Source organism: Hippoglossus stenolepis, chromosome 22 (assembly GCF_022539355.2).
Source record: "Hippoglossus stenolepis isolate QCI-W04-F060 chromosome 22, HSTE1.2, whole genome shotgun sequence".
NCBI lineage: Eukaryota > Metazoa > Chordata > Actinopteri > Pleuronectiformes > Pleuronectidae > Hippoglossus > Hippoglossus stenolepis.
This window is the reverse complement of record NC_061504.1, coordinates 15,093,732-15,108,944: the sequence shown is the minus strand read 5'-3', so window position 1 is coordinate 15,108,944 and position 15,213 is coordinate 15,093,732. Positions and strand designations below refer to the sequence as shown.

Here is a 15,213-nt window from a genome sequence, read left to right as displayed (position 1 = left end):
CTCAGACTGTCCATTGCTGCAGCTCCTCTGTTCAGCCTCTGTCTGAAACACTTGGTTTTAGCTCTTAGCGCTCAGACTAGACGCTACGGGCCATCGTGACGCCATGTGACGAATGTGCAGAGCGCCGTTGTGCAGACTCACCTTCTCATCGAGGGCTTTGTGGTGTTCAAACAGGGACTTGAGAGCTTTGAGGACCTCGACCTCGCTGGAAACTCCCGAGGGAGACTGAGCCTGACGCTTGACCACCGTCATGCGAAGCGACCGCTCGTGTCTGGACACCAGACATTCCAGATGTTCCAGCAGGAGCTGAGGACACAGACGGGAGAGATCACTGTCAACATCATCGTCATCAAGCATTACAACTACAGAAAATGGCAGAACCCCTCTTTTGAGAAAAGTTGATTGGACTTTTTAGTTTGTTCCACAACCCATCCACGAACAGGGAGGAGTTCGGGTCGATGATCTCTACTGCAGCCAGCCACCAGGGGGCAATAAGTCTTTGGCTGCAGTGTTGTCGTCCATCTTCATATTCAGTCCATGTCCTTGTCCCCAACAACCAGTATAGTTACCTCACTGCCCACACATGCCTTCCAACATTCATTAAAACCTTCCACACACCAGAACCGGGCTTAATTAAAGTTTGCCTGGTAATTGCCCGTCTGAGGATTTGAGGTGATAATAAAGTGAGACAGTGAGAATGACTCTGTCCCTGTTTCCTTGCACCTCCCTCTCCTCCTCCTTTCGACGACACGCTGCGCTCAAATCTCCTGCCTCCACACCCAGAGAGAGACGGTGCAGGAAAATCCTCCCTTCATCAGCACGGGGGGGGAGAGAGGAAACAGGCTCTTATCTGTGCACAGCAGAACAGCAGAGTCTGCTTACTGCTTCGGAAAAGAAAAGAAATACTTGTCATTGAAGATACGGGACTTCAGTCCCAACAAAAAATTAAGCTGATCCCCTAATGTCTCCAGTTGCCGGAGACGCTGTGAAGTGGACGCCGCGGAGCATCGGGGCCGTTTGGACGTTTCACTGTTGCGCAGCCGTCCATGTGAAGCTGTGAAATAAGTGGGGAGACCGAATGTGGGGAGCTAATGAGTTGTGTCTGGGCATTGGAAGCACACTGTGTTGCATGGCTGCTCCAGTGCTTCTGCAGCCGTAAAAACCGGAACCCACCAGATAGCTTAAGCTTCCTCTGGATGCCGTCTATCACAGAGCGCAGCAGGTTTTTCAGGGGTTTATTTTGTATTTTCTGCAGCTGACATAGAAGATTTGGGGCAAGTTGGGAAAGTTTGCACAAGTTTCCCGTGGAGGATGAATTTGGAAGAATTGGGCCTCATCATAACCTTCATTTTCTGGATGAATTCTTCATATTTCAAGTTTCCTGGCTGAATATTGGAGATAAACTCTGGTGTTTCTTTAAATCAGTGGCAGAAGTTAGTCTGGATTAGCATAGTTTAGTGAAATGTCGTCCTCACCCTGGTGTTGTTCCTCTCCGCTTTGAGCTCAGAGATCTCCTCCTCCTTCTCCAGCAGGTTCTCCCTGCAGGCGTTCAGCTCCTTGGTCAGCGCAGCAAACTCCTGCACAACAACAACAAACACAAGGGAGGAGAACGGGTCAGCATCACGCTCTGCAGCAGCTCTGCATTGTGCAGTGACGCAATACTTCAAAAAACAGCAGAGCTCGGCAGACGTTTGCTGGAAAGTGAAAATACAACAACAACAAAAAAAATGAAATCACCAAGAACAACTTCTCCTAACAGCTACTGATGTAACTGGTGAAACACTTACACTATTTGGTGCAGAAGTGTCTCATGTACAAACTGTTTTTGGAAAAAGAGGATTGGCTCGGTGCCCTGGTGCAGGTGTAGTGGATTTACACCTACGGTGCCGAGCGGCGGGGCCACAGTGGCCTGCGGTGCCGCCTGTGCAGTCGTACGACAAACCGAGCACGACACGGTGAACGACAGCTGAGGAGACAGACGGAGCAGCAGGTGTCGAGCCTGCGTCTGGTTTTAGTCGCACAAATATTTTACAGAGGCGGATATAAGCTCACAGGTTAACTCTGTTTTGTAGATTCGGTGAAGCTCAGAGAGATGGAGAAAATAAGAGGTTAAGACATGTAATGTGGCAGAGGGGGGAGAAGAGGAGGGACACAGGGGGGATGAAGAATAAGGAGGAGAAACAGACGTGGGATGACAAGGGAAGAAGAAGAGGAATGAGAAGAATGATAATACGAGGAGGTGAAGGAGCAGAGGATGTCAAAGGAGGAAGAGAAGAAGAAAAGGTCAGCCGGGGAAAAATCCCAAAGTAAATGTATTTTACAGTTGTATTAATACTACTATAAGGTAAAAATAAACATATTGAATGATCATCTTTAAATGTAGAAATAAACTTGTTAACCGCACTTTATGCTGTGATGTGCTGCTCTGCTTCTATTTGCATCTATGCGACAGGTCGGGCTGTCGTACGATACTTTTCACGATGCCTAGTGGGAAACAAAAAGTGCACTACATCGGAAAATGGTGAATCCTCTATGTGGTGCACTATAGCTTCATTATTCTACAACAGGAGGAAGTGCAGACCTGTCATCCATAAAAGCAACACAAACTCATGAAGCTGCAGCACCTTATAGGTTCACATACGGCGAAGGTGGAATTCACAGAAACCAAAACGCCTGTGACTGAAACTTCAGACGAACATGAGTCTGAATCAGCGCCGTGCTCTCCTCAGCCGAACCTCTCCGTCCGTCTCACTCCATCTTTCTGCAGATGGATACGAACAAAAGGTTTAAATACGCCTGAGCTACAGTTACACACCAATTAGAGCCTGATCACGCTGCTGCTGCTGCTGCAGACACACGAACCCCCCGAACTCCAGCCACAGAAACACCAGCAGCGAGATGCATGTTTCAAATCCACTCGGGGGATTCTGAGCTATATGTTGACAACGCTGTGGTAAACAAACATCAGAGGACGAGAGACAGGACGTCACTCAGGACGACTTCAAACCTTTGTCCCCGTCACCTCCGTCTGAATAAAGACAGAAACACGCAGCTGACGGTAGAGACGACTGTCACAGTCTGACAGGGGGCGTCCTTTATTTGAATCCATGCAAAAACGTGACTATTTATTTGAACGTGTACCGTCTGCAGAGTACGGCAGGAAGATCTTACAAACAATATCCTGCTTCAAAATATCAAGGGGATCAGTTGATATTTGATTTTGCTTCAGATTCTATAGACCAATACTTTAATCAAATAATTCAAATAGAAATATGACAAATAATCACTAGTTGCACCTCTAGTATTATTTCACCGGAGTAAAATGTGCTCATAATAAAATGAAAATATGCTAAATCACCTGTGAGGAGCTTTGATCTGAGAGTCTGAGCACACGTTGTTGTTCAGAGACACAATCTGCCCTTCAGGAGACAAGGACGATAACTCGGGGTAACAGACAAACTCCGGGGAGTGCGGCGAACGTCTCGCACCTACACAACAAATCCTCGCAGACCTTATAGAGCGACAAATCATCCGCACAAAGACACCGCTCACTATAAAATCCCCCCAAAATCCCCCCCTGACTTGTCGCTCTGTGCCGGGAGTGAAGTGGATTTAACTCTGTGATCAAACATGTGATTTTAGGTCTGTGGTGACGATGCGTAGGGAAACACGGCCTCTGTGTCGTCAGGGGACGGACGGTGAGGAGTCGTACGCCTGCAGGGTTCAGGCGTGTGTCAGGTCTTTACTGGACCTGACAGCCAATCGGTTTGCAGGGTTCAGGATCACAGCCTGAGGGATGTTGCAGCATCTTGAAATCTGATTCAATTTCAAGTAGAGAAGCCACTTGGAATTTAAACTGCAGTTTCAAAAAATAAAAGCGCAGAAGCCAGGACAGTGTGGATCTTAATGTTTCTGGCTTAGATTAAAGATTAAATTAATAAATAAATAGGTTATTAAACTGGACTACATTCTATTCACAGTAATGTTTTGTGCATCGTGATTTAAACACATGTTGTGTGAAGAATATCGAACAGGACTTTAATCACATTATCCTGAGATCATTTAATTATATTCTTTTAAATTAATTCTCTTATGGAACAAAGTCCTTTGAATGTCATTCTGTGTTTTGGGGAATAAGTTAATTAACTGAGGTTAATTTTGTCTTAAAAACAAAATCATTCGGGGAAAAGAAATCAAGATATTATTGACAACTTGTCATAAATTAAAAAGCTTTCACTTCCACTGATTTCTCATGAAAGAAAACACCGTGTCTGTATCGAGAGCAAACACAACTTTAAGTAAAATGTTCACGTCGTCATTAATTACACGTCAACCTGCTGTTATACTGGTTAATTACATCCACACAGACCAAAACAGGCCAAAGTCCAGCTCCTCTTCACGTCTAATTGCAGCTTGTCGGCACAAATCAAGGAGACAAAGGTTGACCTGTCGGGACAAATGTGTTTATTATAGCGTGTGGGAGAAGACCGCTGAGTTAACAACTAGATTATCTACCGAGCAAGATCGGGTCAACCGTCGGGGCACGGCTGTTACCATGGCAACAGCAGATAATGGCCCCCCCCCGTGAAACAGCAAGAAAGACGGTTTGTAAGATTTACTTCATCGCTCTGATTTTGAAAATACTTGACTCTTAAATGATTGCAGATTATATTATGGATTTGTTAAATATTCTGTATCCTCCGACTACACTGCATCTATCTATCCATATTCCCCACAGTGCTCACCCCCCCCCCCTTTTCATTGCTAAATCATCCTGGGAATAATTTGTGAATGAAACTCCAGTGTCATTAAAGGACAGAGTTCGTCTTTTGCGTTTTCCAAACTTTCACTGTCGACGTGCAGCAGCTCCAAAAAGCAGCTTAGGGCTCACAGATCTGCCTCCCAGAGGAACGCAGCTCATCACAGTCACCTCCTCGCGTCTAAAAATAAAGAAATAACAGCACAAATTGCATCATTTGCTTTAAGGACCCAAACATGTCCCCCCCCCTCTCCTTCTCTCCTGCCCCGACAGTGCTGGTATAAGCTTCCTCAGCAACAGCACACCGCCTCCCTCCGGAGCCGTTCTTTAAAGCAGCCGTCTCAGGGCGACCGCTCCTCTCAGAGCCGAGTTAAAAGGGAAAAAGGCTGCAACCCCAGGGGGCGAGGGAAATGTTTTTAAGAGCGCCTCTTCCTAAAGGCCACGCTGTCAGGACCTTGAAAGATTATGAGCTCCGCTGGAACAACATTTCACCCACGACGGCGGCTGCCAGAGAATCGACCCCAGTCCAGCTGCAGCGTGATTGATAAAGACAGTGGGTGTTGGTTTTTGTGGAAGTGTTTGTATTATTACCAGTTTCCTCACAACACCTGGTTTTATTGACTTGCAAGTTCTCTCAGGTTGTCAGGACTAAATATTGTAGAGCTGTGGTGTCGAGGATTCGAGAAATTCACAGAAATGACCAATCAGGACTCAGTCTCAGGTGTCAATCATTTCTATAGCATCAAATAACTAATCAAAACCAAAAGGTATCAGAAACATAAACACTTGGACGTACATCAGTGCGATAAGAACGACCTTCAATCCCAGAAACCATCTTTGAGAAAAGGACTGGATCATATCCAACCACTAACACGGAGGAGGTAGGGTTTAGTACCTATACTGCAGCCAGCCACCAGGGGTCGATCTAGACGATTTAGCTTCGGGGAGCCGTCATGTCGTCCGTCCGTCTACGCTAAATAATGATCAAAAGCAAAAAAGCAATACCCAGATTTGCATTTCTAGATTTAAAGCTTTCTTGCCCAGATCAATATCAATCTAATATCTATATGTTAAATATGAATCTAGAGTTTAGGATGATTAGCTTAGCTTGAAAATGGGAAACTGTACAAAGTATTCGCAACATCCATAAACTATGTACAAACATATCAACATGGAAATAACAAAAAGGTGTAAGAACTTTGAAAATGCATCGAATCAAACTTTGTTTCCATTCGATATTTTCTTTCTTCTCCTTCCGTCTCTCAAGTGAAAACAACCCGGTGAAATTTGAATTCCCAGGAAACTCTGCCTCCCGGCGCCACTCTCATAAATAACCTGCAAATGGTCGAATGCGCCGCTGCAGAAATATTCGACTCAGAGAAGCTGGAGAGACGGCGAGAGGAGTTCGAGTGGAGGCGTATAAATAAAGAAAAGGTGAAGCTGCACATGCCAGGGCATTGCGTGACAGCATATTTAATGTGAGGCAGTTAAGTGGACTTTCACCTCTGCAGTGGTTTTACAAGTCGGATGTACAGATGTGGTGTAAAAGTACACACACACACACACACACACACACACACACACACACACACACACACACACACACACACACACACACACACACAGTAGATGTTAAGGGCCTGTGGACATTGGCCAACTCCCTCAGGGGAAAGTGATGAGAGTGACGCTGACATCGTCCACGCTGCCAACTGCTGCCCGGCCGTGAGCGGTGGAGCGGCAGTTTGTGGTAATTAGGACGTTTTGATTGTCGAGTCGACAGATAAATGAGAAAAATACGGATCTGGACGGTGAAAGCTGCAGAGCGTTGGGCTGCGTGAGAGCTTCTTCAGGGATATTGTTTCAGATATTTCTCTGGGTTGTGTATATCCACACCACACACATATACAACCTGGCATTTCAAAGGGGTTATTCTCTCCACGTCTACGTCACTTTATCATCTATTATGGAGAAGTGGCAGTATTTGTTGGGGACTCTGATATTCCTCCGTATCTGTCGTGCCTGACATGGATCTTAAAAAAGTATTTTCAAACGCCATCATCAGCGCGTGATGAAGTGTTACTGCTGTATTTTACTGCCCATTCAAACAGCTGGGAAGAATTAAATTCCACCGGGTTGAGCTGAGGTTTGGCTCCGAGCTTCTCTGCAGCACTATTTTACCCATGACCTGCTGGACCACTACACCCCCCCCCAACACCTCCTTCTATTCCCCACTTCTCATTACCTGGGCAAACTGCCTCGCACTGCAATATGTCAGGTTCTGTGTGTGTGTGTGTGTGTGTGTGTGTGTGTGGGGAGCCTGGAAGGTGAACTCTAAATGAAATGGTGGACAAGGTTTCCTCCCTGAGTCGTCCAATTGTCGGCCAAAAAATTACAGCAGCAGCTATTTTCAATTTTTTTTAAAGAAACGGGACGTGTGCTTCTGCAGGAGAGTCGAGCTTCCGGGCTAAAAACAAATCCTGCCGATTGTGCATCACTCTCAGGAGAGAGAGAGAGAGGGAGAATCGGAGGTGTGACTGACGGTGATGCTGACTCACAAAGTTAAAAAAAAAACACTTCTATGATATGATGCTTCCTTCATCTCCAGCAGCCAGGCTCCAGGAATCTTCTTGCAGGAATGCATGATGGGAAATGTTATCTGAAACCAGCAGTAAATTCTCTTACGCAGTCGAGAAGCTTTGAAACTGCAAACGAAGCTTTTAGTGACACCAGCAGACAATGACCAATGAGCGCAGACAGAAGTCTTATTGGGATGTTTGTGCTTTTCAAAACGAAGAAAAGCTCCGGCGTAGATCTTGAATATTTGATAAACAGTGTTATATTTACAGCGTGGGACCAGAGGGAGGAGAGGACAGAGGGAGCTGATGAATAAGTGATGAGACGAGCCGGCTGCTGTCAATACCAATGTTATAAATCCCCACAGACAACAGAATCTGCAGAGTGACGCGGGGGTAAAGCGGACTAATATCACTATGATCACATTCAAACACGGGGATCAGACGAATGGAAACAAAACGGCTGTGTGAGCTTGTAAATTGGTTAAAAAAAAAGTGTTCAGGGAAAATAAAGTGACCACAACAGACAAATGTAGTTAAAAAACATCTTTTCTTTTACTGTATATTTCATATCTATAAAAGGAGAAGTCGTATTTCTACTATTTTGTTGACTCGGTTGCATAAAAACTCCATATGTCTCTTTTTTATACTTTATTTTACTACCTATATATGAAGAGAATTGGGGGTTTTCTTTGAACATTGGGTAGATCTGCAGTTTTACTAATAATGATTTAAAGAGATTTTTGATTTGATCCTGATTTTAAAATTCATCTGCTTGATCAGATCATATAGAAACTCTCTCTTTGAAGGTTTGCAGCACCTAAACACAAAGAGAAGTTTGTTTTTAAAGACTCATCTGGACTTTAGCTACAAGAAGAAGTTCAACCACACAACAAGAGACCCGTCACATCAAACACACAACAAGAGACCCGTCACATCAACCACACAACAGCAGCAGTAGCCTTCCAACCAGGACCGGCACCAGCTCGATTCCTGGCCAGCATCGTGCTGATAAAGAAATCCATCACAGACAGGAAGAAGGAAGAAGCCACTGCTCAGCCGGCAGCCGGCTCATTTCCTCTGCTTTAAATATTCAAGAAGGCGATCCGTGCTGACGAGCCTCTCTTCTTCTCACATGGCGACACATCGCTGAGCTGCAGGTGGAGACGACAAGTGTTACAACGACACACAGCGAGCTTTTATCAAAGATGAAACATCTCTGTCTTTCTGTCAAAACACAGAAACGAAGGACGCACAACGACTCGACTGACAATTGAATTGTCGCTTTCATGCAGTCGCACAGCACCTGCAGAAGCCGAGAGAGAAGCCGAGAGAGAGACATGAATATTCCCTGAGAGAAAGTGTCAGGTTGTAAAACGTCACAGCCTCAAAGAGCCGCTCAAATGAAAGAGCATATAAAAGAAGGAGAGATGTAAAGACGCTATAGGAGTAAAACCATCGAGCTAGATTGGATTTTTATTGCGTTCCCATCACGTTCAGAACGAAGGGGAACATGCTCGTCTGATTCCCTTCGTACACGTCCTCTGCAAACATCCACAAAAAGATCTAATTCCCAGAGGAGGATTGTTTACGCACAATGGACCTTGCAGAAATTAATCATCCACAATTAACCACTAACTTAAACCGAGCCAGCCATGAGTGAAGGGGAAACCAGTGAACTCTCTCTCTGGTTGAATAACGCATTGATTCCATTCTGCTCGATGGCCTGTGATTATTTTTTGGGAAGGAGTTGAACAGTTTAATAAATGAGCTCCGGGGACAAAAGGGCGACGCTGAATACACAAACAAGAGACGGGCCCTGAGGAGGACAATGACCGGTGGCCCTGAATGGACTTTGTGTCGCGCCGCTGCGATGTCTTCTCGGGTCAGCGGCGGACTGACTGCTCACTGCCCCGACGTTTTTAATGGAGGAATAAAAAAATGAATGAAAAATCAACTTGTAGACGGGATTATTCCCCGGTACAGCGCAGCAGACATGTACAGCAGATTAAAGAAAAACAGGGAAATGAAAGGTCAGGATGTTTGTGTGACTCCATGTGTGTGTGTGTGAGAGAGAGAGTGTGTGTGATGGTGCTGGGGGAGAGAGAGCAGGGGCGTGATTTACAATAACCTTTAGCTGCCGAGGTAAGAGGGGTCGTCCCGGTGCTGTAAAGGCCCCTTGAGGCCAAATCGTAAATCTGAGGGGGGGGGGAAATTACATCCCGACAATTTACTGCCCTTCCAGCAGCTAATAACTAATTTTGATCCCTTTGAACTCCGGGGCCACGCCTTCTTCCAGCCTCCCATCACAACACTGGGAGGCTTTCACTGGTAAATACGAGAGAAGTGTGGAAATGTGTGTTTTCACATGGATGGACTCAAATGTTGTGTAGCAGAATAAAGGAATAGATATTTTATGTTTGCCTCAAAGTTACAGAACAGTCATTACAGAAAAACTAAGGAATTCATTTGCTTTTATTGAGTTTTAATCTTTTTTTTACAGTCCCTGTGTTCCCCTGTTTGCATATAAATACCCGTGCATGTTTGTTTAAGTATTCATGTACGTCTTTAATGCACAAGACACCTCTTGTAATCTTTTAATGTTGCATATGTTGATAGAATAGATATAAACCTACAAATATTATTTTCTATGGACCCACTGTTTGTCTGTCCCAGAGGTGAGGGAAGCCCTGAGAGAGCTGACACAGAATCCCTGTTGCTGTCTGACAGGAAAAGTAATTCAAATACTGCGTTTTGGACAGAAATACGTAATATCCACTGTAATAAGTTTAGATAGTCCATCTCCATCTCCTCGTCTCTGAGGCATCGAATCAACTGGAATAGCGGTTACAGGCTGACGTAGTGTGAACGGGACAGAGGAGACCCCGGCTCCCCTGTGAGCGATCCGCCCGGCCTTGTGTCTTTGTCTGTGCGAGGAGGCCGAGGTCAAGGCAGAGACGCAGCGAGCCTCGAGATGGATTATTTGGCTTTCGTTGGGGAAATGAGAGCGAGAGAAGTCTCCACACGCGCTCTCAACTCGACACATCCAGCTCCAGAATGGTGATAAATTGATGCCACTGCGATGCATGGCCATACATTGTCCATATTTAAAAAGGTCAGGGAAGGGGGGAGAGCTTTCTTGTTCCCTAACCAGAAGCCCCCGACTCTCTGGGTCCCACATGTAACCTTCCCTCACACTCTTCATTTGGTCCCAATGACGCTGGGCATCCAGGCAGCAAGCGAGTACTACATCGCTGTGGAACACCCAAACAAGCATGGCCCGCAAATGTCACACCATCCATCATGTATTATCCACGGAGAGCAGGACGCACCAAAACGAGACAAATGGTCTCTGAGTGTCCTGGTTTTTTTTTTTATTCCAGGGACAGAGCGGCAGAGGGACGGCTGTGGGTTGATGTGCTGTGACTGTCGTTCACCTTGTGCAGCAGGAGGAGATGTCTCCCAGGGCTGAGGACGCTGTGTCTTCTTATTCTGGCTTATAGAGGGGAAATGGTTTTTACCGTTTTGTCAGAGGCTGAAACTGTTGTCGACAAATCCCTCGAACGCGTTTCACGGCCTTTATTTGCAGACGTAAAGTTTTTATCCACCTAATGTTGTTGAAAATGTTGCTTAATTCTTGCTATGAACATGGATGCAAGGAAAACAAGCACCAATTATTTTGTTCCTATATTTAGGAAAGTCTAAATTTAAAGATTATGGGGCAAGATGGAAAGTTACAATTAGCACGTTTCATGGAAATTGAAAATTAGTTTGCACGGAAAAATAACAATGCTTTCGTGTATCTGAGATGCTGAAATCAAGGTGGCTTGATTGATTACTTATTAGTTTATTTTACTTCATTTTTAATTTTCAAAACTGGGGTCAAGTCGTCCATTTATTCAATAAATCTGACAAGAGGTTGACTAATTGAAATTATGAAATTAACCACGGTACAAAAATCAAAGTCTGAACTGAACCATGGCGGTTTGGAGCGTTCTGGAGTTCAGACTGTGAACAAAGACACACTGTGGTACATCCACGTTCACCAGCGCCAAGCCCCTGACACCAGATGAATCCTTTTGAGAGCAAACACATTGTTTCTGTCCCGCGACGGGAGATGAATGAACCCAGCGGAGATGAAAGCCGCAGGAACGCGCGCTCCAGTTTAATATCGTAAATCAACGTCCTGTTACCAGATAACCGAGGCAATTTTAGTTAAAGGCTGATAACCGACGACTGAGCAGCGGAGCCGCTTGGTTACGGGCGAGATGCCACTTGTGGAAAATTCATCAGACGAGTGGTGGGATTTGCAAAGATTACAGTCGACGGGGAGAACGTGGGCTTTGGAGCAATGAGGATTCAATCCCTGTCCGTGCGGATAACATCGTCCAGTGACAGCCGTAATCAACAAAACACCCCCGGTGCATCAAAGCAACGCACCGTCTGAGATTCGGGTTCTTCGAGGTATGAAGAAGATTGGACAGATCAGAGGAATCTAAAGCTTCGTTACAGGAATCTTAACAAAAGGGACAATGACCAGAGAGCGTGGGAGAGAGGGAGGGAAACTGCAAAGCTACAAAGCTTCAAAAGACACGGCTACATCTCCACGATTCCCTCTAAATCTTATAATTTAGGCCTTGACATTCACCCGTCTTCTCCGTCTTTGTGTCCTGGGTGGTTTGTCCACACTGGAAGCTGAAAAGCGATCACCGATCCCCAGGGAGCTCCGACCCCACCGACCTGAACCTTGGCTCCATTTATCGCAGCCTCCTTGAAAGGACGGCGCTCGGGAACCCAAAGATTAAATTGAAAAGTCCATGAAAATAAAAGGAGAACATATAGGGTGGATGTATGAGGCCCAGGACATATTGGAACAGAACAGGGGGTATACAAACTGTTTTACTGCCTCTGTGTCTCTACAGAGCTCTAACATCTCGTCCATTAACAATTTACTTCCTAACGACACCGGAGAGGATGCATCATCGTCTGACCACACTTCAAACCATCAAGGTGGTGATAAAATCTCCGATACCAGTGCGGCATTGACTGTGAATGCTGTGTGTGTGATGTCTACTTAGTCCTGGACACAGCGAGTCAAGTTAAATGGCGTGTAAATATCAAACATAGCATAAATGAACAATTAGTGTCGCGGAGCGTTGAACGGAGGATTTTAGAGCGAGCAGCAACTCTGGCCTTTCATTCCTGCTTTATGGGTTATTGCTTTAAAAAGGCTCTGTGCATCCAAATAGATAGAAAACAACAGATTTTCTCACTTGAACATTGAAAGTAGACAATAACAACAGCTTTTTTATTTCTAAGGCAGCAGCAGCAGCTGTCGGTTTGCTGACGTTTGCTGCACGTACTGGTGTCGGAATCACATGAAACACAGCCTTACGTCAACTTGAGCTCGAGGTAGCTACAAGCTAACTGTAGGCTAACGTTACGTTGCTGCCAGAGCCATGTAGAGAGTATCTTGCCACCAGAGCTAATATTTCATAATATGCACCTAGTAAAACTATTTGAGGTGAAGAACAAACTGGTGTATTACTATCCAAAAATATTATTTATCAAAAAACAAATGAACATGATACTACTACATGACATTAAGACGAGTTGTGTACTCGCGCTGCCTGGATCCGCTCCACCTCTTATTGAGCTGTATCGACAGGGACCAAACAGAAATAGCTCATGAAGCAGCCACAGTGCGTCGAGGAAACTGGAGAAGCACTGGTCAGAGGGCTGATACCTTTAAGGTCATCGTTACAAACCATCTGATACAAAGCTTCGCCTCCTTTCCCTGATTTTTTTTGTGTGTGTGCGTGGCCGGCGTTATCGTTCCCCCCTCAGCCCTCTCTCCTGCGCAGCCTCGTGGTCACTGGACTCGGCAGCAGATCACAGGGATCCTCCATGAATTATATGGACTCCAATGAAAATAACAGTCGTGGACGCGGAGAGAGAGAGAGAGATGGTATCCCAGGCGCCCCACAGGTTCTCAATGAAGCGGCGTGACTGAGGCCGGTTCAAAAAACCGACTCAGAAATAGCCGTTCACATCATCGCCGAGCGCTGCCAAATACTCCCGTAACATCCAAGCTGTGCCGGAGCCGCAGCGTTTGGCTTTTAAAGGTCAAACCGCTCGGGATAATAAGGTTTTCATGTCATGCTGCTACTGTTTACAGAACAAACGACAGAATTCACATCAGTAATAAATACCTACATATACAAGTGTGTACATATTCAATTGGCGGGAGAGACTCTGCTACACAAACACGAGTATTTCCTCCCCCTCTCTCTCTCTGTAGGTAAACACTGGAAGTCAAATGGCCTCTGGCGCCGTTCAAAATGAATTAGTGCTGAAGGCCTGGTGCTGTGAATCTCTGGCATTTCATGAAAGGTCTGTGGCACGAGGGCGACCACCTGAGAGTCAGCCCGCGTTCAGGAAACGCCATTCAGAGCGCAGCCGCTAATCAAAACAATTCACATAACCGGGAGATCCTGAGCAGAACAGGGCCAACGCGTGTTTAGAAAACAGGCCGAGCTTATAATCACTTCCCCCCAGTTTCCTCCAATGCAGTGCGGCGGAGAGAGAGAGAGAGAAAGAGAGAGAGAGCGTCCAGCCGGGCAGAAACCGAGCGTTAACCACAGGCTGAGGCAGAGTGGGATGATAGTGCCGTCTAAAGGCAGAGCCGGCAGGCAGAGGCGCTGAGATAAGGAAACGTGGATTGGACCTGCAGGGGAAATGCAACACAAACAACTCGCAGGTGGTGAACATGCAGTTCGGCGCCGTGTGTGCCGACTTCACACATTCAGCGTTTGAGCAGTGACTTGAAGGAGCTTATGATGACTTTTCCTTCATCTGGACTGGACTGTGAGATTTGACGGAAAGTGTGGTAAACGTGCAGTACACACACAAACAAACACACACAGACACACACACACACACACACACACAGAGAACAAATGAATATGAAGTGAAGAGAGAACTGTCCTTGGGAGGCTAATGTCCCTCAGTTCCTTGGGGCGCACTGGCCAGATGTTTAGCTTTGTTTTCCTGGGTTCGGGCCCCGGTGCCCCCCGTTACAAGTAGCATCCATCACACGACAACACAAAGCTCACAAGCTGCAAGACAACAACTCCCTGTGCAGTCACGCTTTGACATTCATTTACAAAATCGTATGTGCAGCCTAGACGTTATAGTCTAGGCTGCACATACGTGTGTTGTGGATCCCACATATGTAAGGAGGTGAAATGCTAAATTCCTGGAACTCAATACTTGATTCAGATTCCTGTTTTTAAAAGATGACATCCAGCAGCACACAGTAATTCAATCTGGTCCTAACAGACAGCAACAGGAAGAGGGTTGAGCAACCACAGAGTATATGAGCCATACATTCAGTACATTAATGCTTTCGGCTCTGGAGTGCACGAGTAAGAGGTTGAATCTGCTTCAAGGACACACTGACAAACGCTGTTTCCTGGAAGGAGCTCAGGGAAACACAGAGAAGCTGTTGAGCCACTACAAATATAAATGTTTAATAGAATGCAGAAAAAAACCACAGTGTAGAAGTAGAAATACAGTAAACTGGGCTCTGGCCGAAGCTCGTATCGGTGCAGAAGGAGTTACCACACATCAGCATCTGGGTTCAGCATGACTGAGCGCTGCAGTCCTGAGTCACACCGATGATACTTCCTCGTGTTTGCGTGGCCCAGACCTCGCAGCTTGTCTTGATAGACCTCTAACAAAGTCAACATTTCCTAGAAGCGGATGACCAATCACAACAGAGTGGGTCAGACTGGGCTTGATTGAGAGGAGCCTGGAAAACTGCAGAAAATGCCGGGTTGGGCCTCGGCAAGAAGGCAAATCTATGTACCGATACCATGC

The 15,213-nt window shown here is 45.8% G+C and overlaps 1 protein-coding gene across 2 annotated transcripts in view; it reads right to left on the bottom strand.

Annotated features, from left to right (window-relative positions):
• Nucleotides 1–15,213, bottom strand: part of ppfia2 (PTPRF interacting protein alpha 2) — a 136,177-nt gene that overhangs the window by 27,955 nt on the left and 93,009 nt on the right. For both annotated transcript variants that reach the window (XM_047338603.1, XM_047338602.1), the window contains 2 exons: nucleotides 1,476–1,577; nucleotides 142–306 (listed from right to left, as the gene is read on the bottom strand). In XM_047338603.1, the coding sequence (XP_047194559.1) occupies nucleotides 142–306; nucleotides 1,476–1,577 (267 nt within the window). The remainder of the gene's footprint in view (nucleotides 1–141; nucleotides 307–1,475; nucleotides 1,578–15,213) is intronic.